The 17,403-nt window shown below is 58.2% G+C and overlaps 1 protein-coding gene across 2 annotated transcripts in view; it reads left to right on the forward strand.

The window, feature by feature from the left end:
* Nucleotides 1–17,403, forward strand: part of UMODL1 (uromodulin like 1) — a 58,865-nt gene that overhangs the window by 24,673 nt on the left and 16,789 nt on the right. The window contains exons 8-16 of one of the 2 annotated variants that reach the window (XM_064476184.1): nucleotides 970–1,082; nucleotides 2,514–2,733; nucleotides 7,128–7,265; nucleotides 8,340–8,580; nucleotides 8,722–8,936; nucleotides 10,065–10,322; nucleotides 12,002–12,114; nucleotides 14,889–15,102; nucleotides 17,229–17,366. In XM_064476184.1, the coding sequence (XP_064332254.1) occupies nucleotides 970–1,082; nucleotides 2,514–2,733; nucleotides 7,128–7,265; nucleotides 8,340–8,580; nucleotides 8,722–8,936; nucleotides 10,065–10,322; nucleotides 12,002–12,114; nucleotides 14,889–15,102; nucleotides 17,229–17,366 (1,650 nt within the window). Of the gene's footprint in view, nucleotides 1–969; nucleotides 1,083–2,513; nucleotides 2,734–7,127; nucleotides 7,266–8,339; nucleotides 8,937–10,064; nucleotides 10,323–12,001; nucleotides 12,115–14,888; nucleotides 15,103–17,228; nucleotides 17,367–17,403 lie in introns of both variants that reach the window. The other variant, XM_064476180.1, reaches the window with a different exon arrangement.

Genomic DNA, 17,403 nt, shown 5'->3' on the forward strand with positions numbered 1-17,403 from the left:
CAGGTGTCTCTGCTCGGGCTCTGGAAGCATGTGTCTGCCCGGGGGGCCTTCCTCCCCGCGCTGAGACATACACTCCGTGTGCTGCTTCTCCCGATTTGGCGACCAAACCTCAGACTCATGCCTCAATCTTTTTTTTTTTTTTTTTTAATTTCCCCTTTAAAGAGCAGGGAAAGGGGGGAACTGGCTGTAATTTCTCCATTTTCCTTTCTTATTTTGTTTATCTGTGTCCTCTCTTTCCTTCTGGGTGAGCCCGGCCAGAGGGTGGTCAATTCTGTTTACTCTTTCAAAAAACCAGCTCTTGTTGTGATCGATTTTTACTGTTTTTTAATCTCTGTTTTATTCATTGCCTCCTGATCTTTTTGTTTCCTTCCTTCCGTTGCCCTCAGGCTTTGCTTGCGCTTCTTTTTCTAACTCTTTCATGTGGAGGGCTAGGCTGTTGGTGTGAGGTCCTGCTTGGTTTTTGAAGCCTGTACCTCTGAGAGCCTCCCTCTTAGGACTGCTTTTGCTGCGTCCTGTAGTTTTGTGTTGTTTTTTCATTGTCATTTGTCTCAAAGTGTTTTAATTTCTTCTTTGAGTTCATCACTGACCCACTGGTGTTTTAGACGCATGCTGTTTAGTCTCCATCCTGTCCTTTTTTTCTCATTTGTTTTTCTGTAGTTGATTTTTAGTTTCATGGCATTGTGGTCAGAAAGATGCTTAAAATAATTTCTATCCTCTTAAATTTGTTGAGGCTTCTTCCATGCCTGAGTATGTGATCTACCCTAGAGAATGTTCCATGTGCACTGAAAAGAGTGTATTTTATGTTTTGGGGGATGTAATGTCCTAAAAATATTGACCAAGTCCAACTCCTCTGCTGTGTCGTGTAGGGTCGCCGCTGCTTTGCGTGGGGGAAATTGGAAAATGCTGACAGGAAGGCACGTGACTCATGCTTACCGGATTGCAGCTGATTTGCATTGTCTTCTGTCTCAGATGCCCGGGTCTTTGAAGTCACGGTGAGGATCCTAAACCACAATGTGACGGAGAGGCTGCTGGACCGCAGCAGCCCTGAGTACCGGAACTTCTCCCGACAGCTGCTGCACGAGGTAAAGCCAGGAGAGGAGCTTCCCCAGGGTCCAAGCCAGAAACCCGCGCCAGCCCGCCTGTGCCGCTGAGCGCCCTGTGCGCTTGTGGGACAAGCACCTGCCACCACGGTTGGGGAGGGGCCACGCCCAAATCCCACAGTGATTACTCAAAGTGCCCCCTTTTATGGGGTGCTTAATCTAGATCTGGGGCCAAACCACCCTTGATTCACATGGGCTGTGCCACTTGGTGGCTCAGCTGGGCTTTCTGTTGAACCGTCTGCCTGGGGGACCTGGGGCCTCTGCCCTCCTGCTCTGGGGCAGCTTCTTTAAGGATGCATTTACCAGTGATTCTGGCATCCATCCCTCCCTGGGGCTGGAGGGAGGTATCAGAACACAGCCTGGGAGAACCTGGATGCTGAGCTGGAGTAAAAAGCGACTTGCTGAACTGTCCAGAACTGTGACCTTGCCCTTCCTGCAAGCTAGTAAGTTAGCCTGTGTCATGGATGCTGGCAGAGGACATGAGATGCCTGGGTCAGAGACAAAGGACTTCATCACTCACAGCCCCACAGGCACGAGCACAACTTTGGTGCCAGGTCCCTCGGGGGTGACACAGAGGGAACCAGGCAGGTGGCACACCTGCAGTGGACCAGTGTCACCGCCAAGGACCCGCAAGCCAACTTGCCTATGTGTGCTCCAGAAAGAGATGTGAACTTTATGACATCTGACAGTGAGCAGATCTGCCCTTGCTCTGGGCAGGGCCATTCTCTCTCTCCCAAGGCTGTTCATCATACAAGTGACTTGGAAAGATATTCTGGAGTAAGAGGGCAGTTAGGGCTTCTACCTACAAGATGTATGGACGTGGGAGAGAAGGGAGGGTCGCCCCTCAGTGTGCACCTGCAGGGGGAGTCATTTTTAGAACTTTCTTGGAGAATTCTCTCTCCTTTTTAGCAGGAGTTCGCCTGCGTGTGCAGGAGTGGTGTGGGAGGAAGGTGGGGCGAGGTTGGTGTCTCCCCTGCTCGGGCACAGATGGCCCTAAGGCCCTGGCTGTGCCTGGGTGCTGCCTGGGGGATACAGCCCAGTGAGGGGGAGCCGCTCCAAAGAGCCACAGGGCTGTCGCTCAGCAGCTCCTCCCCTCTTGGCCACTCAGTCTAGAGGTCAATCCCGCTGTCTGTCTGTCTCTCACAAATTACCTTCCTACCAGTTTCCGGAGCACCCAGAGCGGGCTGTGCATGATGGGGCCCAGACTGCAGTGGTCTCTGAGTTCTCACAAAGGCAGACAGGCCCGGCCTCCAGTCCCAGGGGCGTGAGCTGGGGGGGCCTCCTGGCCATGAAGGGGACACATGGACTCTGGGCCCCTTTCATTGGTCTCACCTGGGGCCCCGCTAGACCATTTTGAAGATGCCGATGGGAGAGTCTGCTCCGTCTGAGCGTCTGTTGCCTCTTCTGGGCCAGGTTGAAAACTCCTTCCCGCCCGCGGTTTCCAACCTGTACAGAAGAGGGAAGCTGAGGGTACAGATCGTGTCCCTCCAGGCCGGAAGCGTGGTCGTGAGGCTCAGACTCACGGCATGGGACCCCGAGTTCCCAGTGGATGTGTCCACGCTGGCCCCCATGCTTCCGCCACTGTGGGCAAGCGGCCTGTTCCGGATCGACCCGCGGGGGACACGTGTGCAAGGTGGGTCCTCGTCCCCTCACCTGGGCGCCACCGCAATGCCCTCGAGTCCAGACAGTGTTGTTTCTGCTCAATGTTCACTTTATTCTGAAAGGTAGTTAAAGAAAATGAACCCTGAGCCCTGCCCCTGGGTTCCTCCACGGGGGCCCTCCGGCCACAGCCCCTGCCAGTGAGCCCGCCTGTGCCCCGCACCTCCTGGTTCCTGGTGGCAGAAGTGACCCCGTGGAGCCCGGGGAAGCTTATTCCCTTGGATGATGCTTCTGGGGCCGTGGGCCCAGAACCGAGGAGGGAACCGGGCTGGGGGGTCCCCAAGGGGCAGGAAGATGGGGAGCTCACTGTGTCTGCGTCCAAGTCCAAGCACCGCCTGGCTGCTGGACCTCGCACTGACACATGGATCTACTTCAGGAGACCGAACGTTCTGTAATTCTACTTGGAGTTGCCTTGAGGCAGGAAGTCACAGGTCAGCAGAAGAGTGGGGAGGGGACAGAGAGAGAGAGAGATGGAGGAGACGGTCAGAGATAAGACAGAGACGGAGACACCGAGAGACAGAGAGAGATGTGGGAGGAACAGAAGGGACGAGGGGAGGTGAGAGACAGAAACAGAGACAGAGGCGGTGTGCTGTCATGTCGGGAAGGCTTTGCCGTCATACGCCGGGATGCAGTTCCTGCGCGCAGTGAGGGCACCACGGTCCCTACGTCAGAGAGCCTGTTTGGGGCCCAGTCTGTGGGATGGGCGTCCCTCTGACCCCGCAGTGGAGCTGGGTCCCAGAGTGAGCCCTGCAGTGCCCTTTGAGCTCTGTCGTGTGTCGGCTTGCTGTCCCAACCGCCCCCGCCCCAACCCAACCCAGGGAAGGCCGTGGGAAAGTCACACCTGAAGTCAGTCACACCTGGGAAGCACCTGCCTGCGTAGCCTGGGGTCTCCCTGAGTGGCCCTCTGCACCTGGGTGGCCCTTCCTGCCTGGGCTCAGGGGCTAAGAGCCAGGCAGGCACCGGGCACCAAGTGGATGTGTCCTTGGTGTGCGCCCCCAGAGCCCACCTGAGACAGAGCTGAGCAGCCCTCAGGTGGCCCAGCCCAGCCCTCCAGCGATGCTTCCCAGCCAGGTCCCCGTGCACCTGGGCGTAGGTCAAACGATGCAGTATGCTGAGTGGTGGCCCCAAAAGACAGTGCACTCAGAACTTCAGATGTGACCGTACTTGGAAGAAAGGTCTTTGCAGATGAAATTAAGGTAAGGATCTGAAATCGTCCTGGATCAGGGTGGGCCCTAAATCCAGTGACAGTGTCCTTAGAAGGAACAGAAAAGGAGGAGACCCAGGGCCACTGGAGGAGGCACATGAAGACGGAGGCAGAGGCTGGAGGCATGCGGCCACAAGCCAAGGAAGCCCAGGGGCCACCAGAAGCTGGAAGAGGCAGGAAGGACTCCCCTGAGAGCCCCAGAGGGCACTGGGCCCTGCTGACAGTTTGATTTTGGACTCTGACCTCTAGAACTGGAGAGAGTGCATTCTGTTGCTTTAAGCCAACTTGACAGCATGTGACAGTTTGTCATGGCAGCCTCAGCAAACTTATACAAAGAAGAAGGGGTACCTTGCATTGCTAACATCCCAGGCTTCTCAGCAGATCGTTTTAAGCCTCCCCATGTAGTTCTAGAGGCGCCCTGGGAAGTTGGGAGCCCTGGGCAGGCTGTCACCACAGTGCCCTTGACAAGCAGGAGGCTGTTTGCTTCACATCTCGGAGCTGAGGGGCGTCTTGGGGAGCCCTCCCTGGGCCGGGGAGTTGTTCTTGCCCAGCCACGAGGCGGCAACCCCGCCCCGCTCCGAGTCCCCTGACCCGGTTCCCGCTGGCTTCTGACACAGGAGCCCGAGAGCAGCCCCCAGGCTGCCGCCCCCACCTGGGGAGGCCGCGCAGGCCTGACCCGAGTGTGGGGAAGCCGTTCTCCCCGCACCTGCCCCCAACAGCCCCCAGCCCCGCAGCCTGGGGACTGGAGAAGCCCATCCGTTGCCCTTCTGCTCAAAGTCAACAAACCGCGGCACAGAAAACTCTCCTCTGCAGCCCCTATGGGAACGGTGCGGTCGCACCCCGAGCATTCTGGGTTAGCTGGGTGCTCTCGCCTCCCGCGGGTCGATGTATCCTAGCAGCGTGGGGGTCACGATGCCCTGACCCATCTTCTCCCGGAGGTCAGTGCACCCGGGGTCACTGGGTGGCCCCGTGTCCTGCTCTTCCCTGAGGGGTGGGCCCTGTGCTGGAGGCCTGAGGCCGGGCAGCACCCCGGGGTCCAGTCCCATCCATGCTGCCCCAAGACAGGAGTCTTGACTCGGCAGGTACTTCATGGGCCGGGCGGGGGTCCCAGCTCTGACGCTCGCTCACCCTGGGCCCTGCACAAGGGCCTCCATGTGCTTATCCGGGAGGCAGGAAGGTTAGGACGCAGCCCACCTCGGGGGGGAATGACGTGATGCCCAGCACACGTCTGACGGCAGTTCCTCCTCCTCCAGGGGCTCCTCTCCCTCCTCCCACCCCGTCACTCTCCCTGGGTCTCCAACCCCTGCCTCTACCCTTCCTTGAAATCTGCTCTGTAAGGGCCACCCCGCTCATCGGCTGTAAGCGCGCTGACCGGCTGGGCCTCCACTCTGTGGTCCCTTCGTGCCTCTGTGTCTGCTCAGACGCCAGCCAGACAAGCTCTAACCGCGGCCCCGTTCTGTGTGAGGCTCCCTGGGTCACCACAGCGGCGGGGGGCAGGCTCAGGACAGGCCGAACTGCTGCCCAAAGCTCCCCGCGGCCGCTGGCTCCCAACAGCACTTCAGACGCAGTGGCCCTTTCTGTGTCTCTGTGGGCGGCGGGAGAAGGGGTGTGAGCTGGGGAGCCTGGCCCCGGGGCTGTCACCGTCCACCTGGCCTGCTGGTGTGGCCTTTCTTAATCCAGATTGGGTGGCACTGCCTTTGGTCCAGCTTCTGTGGGTGGCGCCCTTAGAACCAGGTTCTCTGTGCCCATCTTCCTCCTTGAGACTCTGACGCCGGCCCCAGCAAGGGCCGAGGGCTCTGGCCAGGCTTCACCTCCGAAGGCCGCCCAGGCCTCAGAGACAGCTTGGGGCCCCCTGAGGAGCCTGCCTTTGCAGGGAAGGCGCGGCCTGTCCTGGGTCCTCCACAACTCGTTCTGAGCTCTCACCTGTGCCAGGAGGTGCGGCTCTGCCACGGCTGCCCCGCTCCTCTGGGAGGTGGGCCACATCCTGTCCCAGACCCGCACCGGGCTCCTGCCTGTTTCGTTGTCTGATGGCCCAGGAGGTGCAGAGGCCACCTGGCAGCTCTCACGGTGCACAGACCTGCCTCTTCCTTCAGAATCAGAAAACCGTGTGGCCTCGGGCTTTGTTGCAAGACCAGATGGAGCTGCCTGCACCTTACTCAGCCTTGCTCCCGAGCCGTGTGCTGGGGGAGCGAAGGCCAGGGGAGCCACCACCCCAAGATGGCCTCCTGGGGTTCTGCGGTTTGAGCCCAGGTCTCAACCGGGGCCTCCGCTCTTCTAGGGGCCCTGCTGTCTGGCCAGCCTGGCTCCAGCCCCATTAAGCAGCCTGCAGGTTGGAGGTCAGATTCCTTCCTAGGGCAGAGACGGGGATGGGGGTGGTGGTGACCTGGGGGAGCAGAAGTGGGAGAGGAGAGGCTGGGAGGAGGAGGAGGGATGGTCCTCCTGGTGAGTTTTGCCTCCATGTGGCCTAAAGCTGGTCCTGGCTGCTTGCTGATTGGCCACTGGGGGCTGGATTGCATGATGAGAGGTCGAGCAAGGGAGAGAGGGCTTTGGGGGGCTGACAGGCAGGGGGGCTTCCTTCACAAACTTCCCTGCTCCAGTCAGAAGGCTCCGGCTTCCCAGGGCACAGCCCTCGGGCTCCGACAGTCGCCTCCCGGACTCAGGTGGGAGGAGTTGCAGGGCCGTTCCTCTCCGTGTCTCGGAAGGTTCATGTTCCACTAACTGGGCACCTCCTGGCTCCGCGATTTTTCTGTTTCTTTCTTGAGACACTAAGTGTTAGGGGATGTTGGCACATCAGAGAGAAGTGAAAGCACCCTGGGAGCAAAGAATGAGCAAAAGGGGACTGTGTTCACCCTTGTGGGTGCTAATGTCCCCAAAGGAACCGGCGCCCCATTTAACCCCTGCCCAGATCAGCCAGCCACGGAGGAGGTGGGCGCAGGAGGGTGCGCAGCCTGGCAGCTTGGTTCACATAGAGGCTTCCAGGGAGGGCTCTGGGCAGGGCCTCCCCCCGGGGGCTGGGCACCAAGGGCCTCCCTGAAGCCCCGCCGCGTCCCCCCAGCCGTTCGCTGCAAAGACAGTAGAACTCCGCTCCGTGGCCTGTCTGTTCTCTGGGCAGCTTCTGGCCACCTTCTCACCTGCCTGTGTCCTGTCTCCTTCCCGCCCGGCAGACTGGGACGAGTGTGCGGACAGCCTGGAGCATGACTGCTCGCCGGCCGCCCAGTGCATCAACCTCGAGGGCTCGTACACCTGCCGGTGCCGGACGGCCGGGGATGCCAACCCCTCCAGACCGGGCCGGGCCTGCGAGGGTGCGCCCCCTGCCCCACACTCCCCACCCCCCGCTCTGGGCTGTGCCTCCTTCCCGGGGGCCTGGGGTGGAGCAGGGACAGCTTCTCCATCAAGCAGGGTGGGCACAGTGCCTGGGGTCCACCATACTGTTAGGGGTCCACGAGAATGATTTCATTTCTCTTAAAATCAAAAGAAAGAAATTTATATAATGACAGCAAACATCAATGATGAACCCAGTCTTTATACCAGTATTTTACAGTATGATTTTTCATTATTTTTATGAATGAAAGGGTCTGAGAAAGTCATGACACAACCCAGGAGCGAGGTCCCTCCTGGGTGGCTGGAGCCTGAGGGTGGAAGAGCCCAGGTGAGATGGAGATGGTCTTGACATGGGGCCTGAGCCCCAGTCTTGGCATGCCTCGGCCCCAAGTTTTTTGGGGGGCCAGTTCTGACCGGCTGGCTGGGGCCACCTGGAGTGCTGAGTTGACAAACAGAGGGAGGTCCCATCCAGACTTAAAATGCTGTGATCGATTGGCAATGTCTGCTCTGGACACAGTGGGCAGCAGAGGCACTCAGCCACCTGCCTGCCCTGCCTGCTAAGGCCCTCTGTCTGGAGCAGCAGCACAGAGTGATTCCCTGGGGAGAGAGCCTCCGGTCCTTACCTGCCGCGCGCACTGTCCTGCCTCCTCAGAGCCACACAGCCTCCTTCTCCCGTCCACCCACGCCATGCCCAGCAAGCTGGTGAGAGTGGCCAGCACCAGGCCCCACACGGAGCACACACTTGGGGGAACTTTCCCGAAGGCCCAAGGGATCAGTCTGAGGCCTGCGAGAACCGAGCCCTGCATTGGTGTCTGGGGTCTGCAGCCGCCCCAGTGGGGCCCTGCTCTCAGGGTCGAGCGCCCTTGCTGACCACAGGGACAGGCCCCGTGGCCTTCCAAAGAGAGCGCTTGGGAGACTGCAAACACGGGCCCCGTGAAACGTTCTTAATCGCCCGCTGGGACAGGCTGTGTCCCCACACGGGGTGCACCTGTGGGGGGGTTGCTCTTGCTCACGTGGGCCAGATGCCCCTTCTGAGAGCGGCTGTGTCTTGGCAGGTGACGTGGTGAGCCCCACGGGGGCTGTGCTGACTCCAGTGACAGGGGAAACAGCCCCAGCTCCCAGCACAGAAGCGACAGCCCTTGGCCTGGAGACCCCTGCCCGGTCACACAGCCCCGCACACCCATGGGACACCCCTGCGGTGGGCCAGGCCTGGACCCCAGGGCCCCCACCCAGGAGAGGGGTCAGTGGCACGGTCGGCTACGGTAGTAACAGCACCGGGCAAGGCGTGGAGGAGGAGGCCAGCACGGCCCTAGGCCTGGAGACGGGCCAGTGGACAGCCAGCAGGGTGGCCAACACTGCCTTCGCCCCCAGGGCTCCTGGGCCAACCCCCAGCTCCCTCCCCCGGGCCACAGACATCCTGCTGGACCCCCTTGGGGGGTTGCCTCCAAACTCCACTACCGAGCCGCCCTTTTGGCCCACTCCTACTGAAGGACCCACGGGCCACATTGAGTGGCATGCCAGCCTCCCCACGAGGGACACACTTGCAGCACCTCTGGACCCCACGTGGCCTCAGAACTCGGACCCTGGACCCTCCGGCTCCCCAGACCTGCCCTCAGCCCCAGCCCCTGCATCTCCGAAGATCCCGGCCTGCGGTGAGTGGTTGGGATGTGCGTCCCAGAGGGACCAGTGCAGCCACGTGGTGTGTGTTTCCATTGGCAAAGCTCACACCGTCGTCTGGTTGAAGGCTGCTCTGCAGCTCGGAAGTGGAGCCCTCACCTCATGGCTGTGCAAACCCAGTGCGGAGCAGCCCCGGCCGGCAGCGGCCGGAGTCCAGTCTAGTTAGGACGGACCTGGGTCTCCCCGCTTTCCCTCCAACCCTGTCCTCCCCCTTCCGAAACCTCCCTGGTTGCCGGCGGTTGGAGCAGGAAGTCAGGCATGAGTTGCATTAAGCGCATTGAGCAGGTGGCCCCTCAGCAGTGTTGGGCCCCCAACATTTCTGCACCTCCCTAGCAGTGCTGCACCCCCAGCCTGGTGCAGCCCCCAACATCTATAGCCCCCCTATCCAGGTATAGACCCCCAGGAGTGCCAACCCGTACCCTGATGCAGCCCCCAGCAGTTCCAAATTACTCACTACTTTCAAGGTGTTTAGCCATCACCGAGACCCCTGGGTGATGTCCCAGGAGACAGGCAGCCTCTGTGCAGGAAAGGGCCTGGCCGTGCAGCCTCCGCCAAGAAGGCGGTGCTGGCATCCTTGTGTGAGAGCACTGAGCCAGCCTGACCCTGGGTTACATCCAAATGGAACCAACTGTTAAGTGCAGCTCCATCGATGCATTTCCTCTGCTAAACAGTGCCAGATCCAAGACTAAACCCTTCAGCCTGTGTACACCACCCCGGCTCCCCTGTAGGAATGGTTGTAGCCAGATGGCCACCTGGCTGACTCCCCCCGACTCTGCCCAGGGCTCGAGGGGAACAACTGCTCTGGAGGAGCCCCTCAGAACCTGCTCAAGGAAACTTGGTTTCTCCAAGTCCCGGAACCTCAGGCTGGGAAACGGGGCAAAACTGAGGGGCGGGGGCCGTCCCCGGGAGCCCAGGGCTCAGGAGGCAGTCAGGGACTGTGCACCGGCCTGTGCAGCCAGCAGCCAGGGTACTTGACTCCCCTTGGGTCGGCGTCCCTGAGGACTCGTGTCCCCGAGCAGTGGGGTGAGGCTTCTCTTTGCCTGTGTCCTCAGAATGGATCCTTGAATTTATTTTAATCAGAGCGTTTATATTCTGTTTTCCAGCTCCCGTCCCCGTCGGCAGAGTCTCAGTCTCCAATGTGACCAGCACAGGCTTCCACGTGGCGTGGGCGGCAGATCTCACCCTGCACCGCACTTTCCAGCTCACCCTGATTTCTGCTCGGGGCCCTGCAGTGCACCTGGAGACCCAGAACGCAAGTCTGACTCTGTCCGACCTGGAGCCTGGCGTCTTGCACTTGGTTGAGATCGTGGCCAAAGCATGTGGGGAAGAAAGTTCCAGAGCCCACCTGAGAGTGAGGACAGGTAATGGGCTTCAGATGCGCCATCACCACTGATTCTCAAAGGGAGGAGGAAAGGGCCCCGGTGGTTGGGTGTTTAGAGGAGCTGGACTTCTTCGTGGGCGTCTGGGTTTCCGCTTCCTTCTCCGCCTCGGAACATCGGGCTCAGTGTATGCTCAGCTGGTGTGTGAAGGCCACACTGCAGGTGGATCATTTCAGGGACCGGTGCTGGGCAGACTGTGGGCCATGAGGCTGTGTTGCAAAGCGTTCCAGACTCTGCAGAGGTTACAGATGCTCACCTGCGTCCTCACGGGTGCACGGCAGGGAAACTGTCACCCACGTGTTTTCCTGAATGTCTGACTTAGCTGAGCAGCCAGGGTGGACCTGATGTTGCAGAGAAGTCCTCCGAGCTTGGGCAGCTGTCCAAGAGTTGATAGCGGTGGTCTCCAAGGTGGGGTGCACACCCCAGGGAGATGCCTAAGATGACCTGTTAGGGTGCAGCTGGGAAAGTTTAGAGCTCTTGTTTGTACGCTTTGAAGTACAAATTAGCCGTGGACTGGGAAGTCAGAGCGGGGAAGGTGGGTGACGACGCCACACGTAAGCTGGTGGCGAGCTGGGGAAGGGGAGGTCACTGCTAGCCAGACAGGCAGGCAGGGCAGCCCCGGAGGAGTCTGGGAGCTGGTGCTGGGCGTTCAGTGCAGATCAGGCCTCTGAAGGTCTCACCCGCGCCTACAGGGCAGAGCTGCCCGTGAGCGTGTGACCCTGGCCTGAGACGGGTCCACATCTGCTCTCACCTGTGCACCTGGTGGGTTTCAGGTCAGGTCAGACACTAGTTGCTGGAGTCTGGACCGGTGGCTCCCAGGCGCAGTGAGAGCCATGAACCTGAGGACATGGGGTTGGGGTTCACCCAGGAATGCATAATGGGGCGGCTTTGTGGTTTGTCTCACGTCTGGGCAGCAAGCTTCTGGGGGAGGGACTCTCAGCCCCCGACAGGACAACCTGGTCCTCCTCCTGCGCTGCCCAGAACGCCCTGCGCGTGGCAGGTGCTTCGCAAATCCCTGGTGAGGCACTGAGCGGGACCGGAGACGGCGGCCCCACCGGAAGCCAGGACGCGGCCGGGCGATGCTCCCAGACCACGAACTCTCAGAAGCCCCACTGGAAGGGGGAAGATTCAGATGGAACAGACCAGCGTGAAAGCAGGAGCTGCCCTTACCTGCAGAGAGGCAGGGCTACGGGGGAGGAGAGCCAGCTGCGGCAGGACCCCGGGGCGGTCTGTCGTGAGCAGGCACTCGGCAAGGCGATCCTACGCCATGCTGGCCCGCACTGCCGGCGCACGCCCGTGGCCCTGGCGCCGTCACCACAGAGGGCCTCCTTTCACTCTCAGAGCTGCCCCGGCCGGCCGGTGGGTTACGTGGGCATCCCGTGCACAGGTAACCGCCCCGGCAGGCAGGACAGGGCTGCAGTGGCTGAGCTCCGTGGCCTCCAGAAGGCTCTCCCTCTGTGCCCAGGCTTTGTCCTGCCACCCCCTAGAGTCTGGTGGGCGGCGTCTGTGTGTCCCGGGTGCCGTTCCTTCTTTACAGAGTGCAGGTCAGCCTCAGTGTGATGCTGCTCCTGGCCAACACAGAAACACTATTTTTAAGATAGAGCTGATAATCTGTTACCTGTTACGTACCCTTCCAAACATGTTTGTTCTCCGTCCTGCAGCAGCCCAGAAGCTCAGTGGACAAGTCAGAATAGCGAACGTCAGGTATTCAGAATCCTTCCGCAACGTGAGCAGCGGGGAGTACCAGGCCTTCCTGCGGCTGCTTTTCAGGGCGGTACGTTGGCGGAATCATCTTCCTTTTCTCCTGGGACGTGAATGAGGGAGGTGGCAGCATCCTAGTCGCAGCTAACCAGGACTCAGACCTGAAGATGCTGCAAGCTCCTCGTTTCTGAAGGAAGCTAGCGCCTCTGGCTCTGGAGTGGCGCCTGTGTGTCCTGGATCTGCCATTAGTCACGGCAGCAGGAGGGAGACACACCTCCTCCTCTTGCTGTGTCCTTGCCTCGCATCGCTTCCTGCTTAGGGTGGCTTCTTTATTGACGTGGGGTCCCGAGGAGCAGAAAGCCTCCCCGCCCCCGCCTTAAAAGGAAAGAAATTGAACATTGAGATCTGTTTCACGCACCAGAAAACTCACACTTTAAAAAAATTACTAAAGTGTAGTTGGCTTCCTGTGTTGTGTTAGTTTCTGGTGTACAGCACAGTGATTCAGCTACTCATCTTCATATAGGTCCTTTTCCAGACTCTTTTCCATTACAGGTTATTACAGGATACGGAATACAGCCCCCTGTGCTGTGCAGCAGGACCTTGTTGTTTATCTAGTTTGTATACAGTCCTTTGTATCTGCTAATCCCAGACTCCTAATGCAGCCCCCCCACCCCCTTTCCCCTCTGTAACCATAGTTTGTTGTTGATGTCCGTGAAAACTCACACTTTTAAAGTGCACAATTCAGTGGTTCAGGCTGTATTTACAAAGTTGTGCAACCTTCAACACCACCTAATTTCAGAACATTTTCATCGTCTCAGAAAAGAAACCCCATACTCATCAGTAGTCGCTCACCCTCCCCCCTTCTCTGCGCCCCTGGAACCAGGCATGTGCTTTCTGCCTCTATGGGTTTGTCTATTCTGGATGCTTCATAGAAATGAAATCATACAGTTCGGCCCCTTTGAGTCTGGCTTATCTCGCTGAGTGTGATGTCCTCAAGCTTCATCCATCTCGTACCAGTATCAGGACTTCATCCCTTTTAGGGCTTGATTCCATTGCACGGACAGGCCACGTTCTGTTTATCCAGTCATTCGATGGACATTCGGGTGGCTTCTGCCTTCTGGCTACTGTGACTAACATTGCTATGATCCCTGCCTTAAAAATTCTTTTTCTTGCTCTCTTTCAGTGCCCTCTGCCGTCCCACTGGCACTCTTTGGGGAGGTCCGTTGTTGCTATTCAGTTAGGGTAGCAGCCTCAGCATTCTTTTCGCTGGTGGTTAGGTTGCCCTTTGGCGAATAGAGAATGCACTTGTCTTAATCTAGGGCTCTTGTTTGCACAGACGACATCTCTACATTTTAGCTTTTCCAAGTTCTGGGAGGTTAGGACGCGGGCTGGAGAGGGCTTGGCAGCGCCACCTACTGGCGGAGTAGCATGATGGCGCGTCGGTGATGCTGGCGGCTGCAGTGTTGGGTGAGGCTGTCCACACTCACGGGCGTTTCTCCTGGATAAAGCCAGCATGCTGCCTCCAGGAACTGTCCCCTCGGGCTCCCTGGGGTCTGGGCTCCTGCTCTATTTATTCTGAGGTCCCGGCTCCTGGCCCAGTGCGTGGATTCAAGAGCTGCTGATGGCTCGATTCACACGTGTATCATCATCTTCTTTAGCGTAAATCACAGTTACACGTCACATTAAGCAACGACCACTGAAATCAGTTCCCGTGTCTCTAGCATCACACGAGGCAGCGTCCCTGCCACCCCAGTTCCTTGATTAATCTTGCCCTTTTAAAGCATTTCGTCTTTTGCCTACATGGGGCCAAAGTTTTTATCTGTCTGGAATTTCAGGACAGCAAACAACTGTGCACCTTAACACGTGTGTAGGACATTAAGACACATTCGGGGAGGTTGTGGGTTAATGTGTCACCTTGCTCTTTGTCACTTCCTACCAAAGGGCCTGGAACTTTGCTTTGAGACTGGCTTGAAATGCAGACAAAAATGACTTTAACCCCAGACTGTGACAGATCCCACTCTGGAAACCCCAGAGAGAGAGAGAGACGGAGACAGAAGACAAGCTATTCCGGGGATAATGATGGCGGCCGCGTGGCTGCAGGCGGCTCTGGGGCCTCGCGGGCGTCTGCAGCCTCCGACGGGCGACAACACCCTTGCTCACGCTGGCTGTCCCAGGGCTGGAAACCCATCCGCCTGGGCCTCGAACCTCATGCGGGTCCGATGAAGACGAGGTTTCCTCTGTGAGGGCAAACTGTGCGGGGGGCTCTTCCATAGCACGTCGCATTATGTGGATTGCTTACAGCTCATTCTAAGATCGGGTGCCTTTCTGGGCATTTTGGCCCTGATGGGAGAGAATGGAATAATACAGTGTGTGATTAGGATTCTGTCCAAACGTAGAACAGTAAACAAGGCGTTTACAGGTGAGAACCACCTGTCCCCCTAGGACGTCCGCAGGGAAGCGGTTCTCAGCAAGGCAGGAGGCAGAAGGGAAGGCGGGATGTTCTGCAGCATGAGGTTCAGAGGACTGTTCTAGAAAAAATGCAGTGGGGAAGGTGGTGTCCCTTCCTGTGATCATTCGTTCAGCCCCCTCCCAAGTTACAAGCCCACAGGGTACGTGCCCACCAGCTGGTTGGGGGGGAATGGGGCTCAGTGTCTCAGAACCCCCTGCATTTGTGCTGGGCCTGGGGATGCAGCAGACAGGCAGGGGCCAGAGCCGACGTGAGGCTTTGACCTCTTTGCCGAGGTCAGCCGGCTGCTGGCTGGAACCCCAGGAGGAGCCCCCCTCAGGACAAGTGCCCCGTTTCCTCTCTCGCGGGCAGCTCTCCTCACCAGCCCTGTTTCTCTAAAGGTGCGGGATTCCTTGCCAGCCTCCATGCGTCAGCACCTGGACACAGGTGGGGTGCGGGTGGAGGTGACCCGCATCGCCAATGGCAGTGTCGTGGTGGAGTTTACCCTGCTGATCGTCGCAGACGTGGATGTCCGGGAGGTGTCTGCTGCGTTCCTCACCGCCTTTCAGAACACGTCTCTGCTGGAGGTGGTCGGAGGGGACACCTCCATCTGGGGTACGTGGAGGCTGGGCCCCACAGAGACTCACTGGGTTCTGACGAGAGAGTGAAATCTTAGCCACTGGCTTTGTTTCTAAAAGGTGCTCTTCCTCTTAAGGGCTTCCCCTGCGTTCGAAGAAAATGTGAAAATAAGGGACGCTCAGCTCCCTTATTGCTACTGTGGTTCTTTCAAAAATAGTTTTTAGAGTTGGAAACCTCTCTGGGGGAGCCTGCGAGGATCCCCACAGCGGCTGCATCCTGCCCCTCCTTCCCCCGCAGCGTCTGGGCGAGTTGAGGGCAGACATGTCCGTCTCCGCAGCCAGACCTCCTCCCAGGCACAGTTTCCAAGGAGACCTAGTGAAAACAAGTGAAAAAAGAAGCAGGGAGAAGAGGCAATTTAGAGTCTTTTCTCATGTTGTATTAGTCAGCTTGAGCTGTTGCAACAAAATACCATGGACTGAGCGGCTTCAACGACAGACATTTATTTTCTCACGGTTTGAGAGGCTTTAAGTCCAAGATCAGGGTCCTGGTGATGCTGGTGAGGGACCCTCCTGGCAGGTAGGCAGCCCCCTTTCTGCTGTGTCCTCTCCTGGCTTTTCCTCTGGGTGTGTAGACAGCGAGGGATCTGGCATCTCTTCTTATAAGGACGTCAGTCCTCTTGGGTCGGGGCCCCTCCCTTATGACCTCATTTAACCTTAATTATCTCCTAACGGGCCCGTCTCCAAATGTACTCACACTGGGAGTCCGGGCTTCGACACACAAGTTTTGAAGGGACATGATTCAGTCTCTAGCTTACATCACAGCTGAGAATAAATGAGGAAAGGCTTATAGTTACATGTATGAATAAAATCAAAGACAATGTAGATGAATATTTTTCTGATTTTTGGAATGAGAAGGGTGAAGCCTGCAGAGAAAAGGCTGGAATATTTGCCTCTATGAATTACATCTCTCATAGGCAACAAAAGAGAAAATCATTCCGAAAATCTGATGAAGAATTGCATCCTAAATATAGAGGGATCACAGGCATTGAGGATAAAATACTAGGACCCCAATAGACACGTGCACAGAGGACCCGGATAGACAGTCCATGAAAGAAGAAACACGCCACTAACAAAGGCAGGAGAATCAAGGCATGCCCATCCAGGAGCAATAATAATAATTAAGACGGTGACCCTGGTGGGGGCATAGGGAGCCAGCACCCGCAGGCCACCCTCGGGGGACAGGATTGGCTCGCACTTCCTGGAAGCCAGTTTGACAGTGTGTGTCAGGAACTTCTAAACTGTTCATCCACTTTGGCTTTAGAATAATAGCGCGTCTAGGACTTCATCCTAAGGAAACCGATCTCAGTCTGGACCATAGCTTATGTACGAGGACATTCATGTCAGTGCTACTTTAAAAGCAGAAGACTGGAAACGACTCGTAATCCCGTGTAGGGAAGATATTAACTAAATGCTGTGTTCATGCCACGGGCCGTCAGGCAATTCTTAAAAGTGAGGTTTGCTGAGACAGAAAATATTCCTGACCCAAGGAAAAGGGGAGAAAGCAGGGCTCCCGCTTGCGTGTAAAACGCGGTTTCAGCTGCGCTGCAGCCTGCCTCTTATTTATTCAAATTGTTCTTGTTTTCCTTCGGTGGCGGCGCGGGGGCTCGCGCCCAGGACCTGTGCGTGCCGGGCGCGCCCTGCCGCTGAGCGGCACCTGCCCCCAGTCTGCCTGTTAAAGGACCGGAAGGAAGTGTGCCAACGTGCGAACACGCACGCCGGGAGGTGGCCTCCCGGGGGACTGTGTGCTCTCGGCTGAGCTGCCCTGGGTTTCATCTGTTTCCTGCAGTAAACCTGCGTTACCGGTCAGATAAGTGACCAAGTGTAGATTTGAAAGGAGAGCGGCTGCTGGGGTCCCTCTGCCCGAGCCCAGGGCTGGGTGGGGCCCCTCTGGTCTGCCGGCCTCCAGGGAGCTGAGGGGGTGCTGCTCCACCCCCCGGCCCCACCCCACCCCCGGCAGAAAGTCGGGGGCCGCTCTGTCTCCGGAACCCTGCGGAGCGGCCGTCCGGCTGTCATTTGAGCACCTGAACTTCGCTTCCCGAGGCGCGCCTGCCCCGTCGGGCGGCCGCGGAGGGTCTCCGGACTAGCTTTCTAAATGCCCTGCAGATTACGACGAGTGCGAGAGGAGGGAGGACGACTGCGGACCGGGCTCCACCTGCCGCAACTCCCTGGGGTCTTTCGCCTGCAGCTGCGGGGGAGGCACCCCCGGCTTCTCCGTAGAATATTCTGGAAGACCCTGTGAAGGTAAGAGTCTCAGGACCCCTTGTCCAGAATACTGTCG

Source organism: Camelus dromedarius, chromosome 2, assembly GCF_036321535.1.
Source record: "Camelus dromedarius isolate mCamDro1 chromosome 2, mCamDro1.pat, whole genome shotgun sequence".
NCBI lineage: Eukaryota > Metazoa > Chordata > Mammalia > Artiodactyla > Camelidae > Camelus > Camelus dromedarius.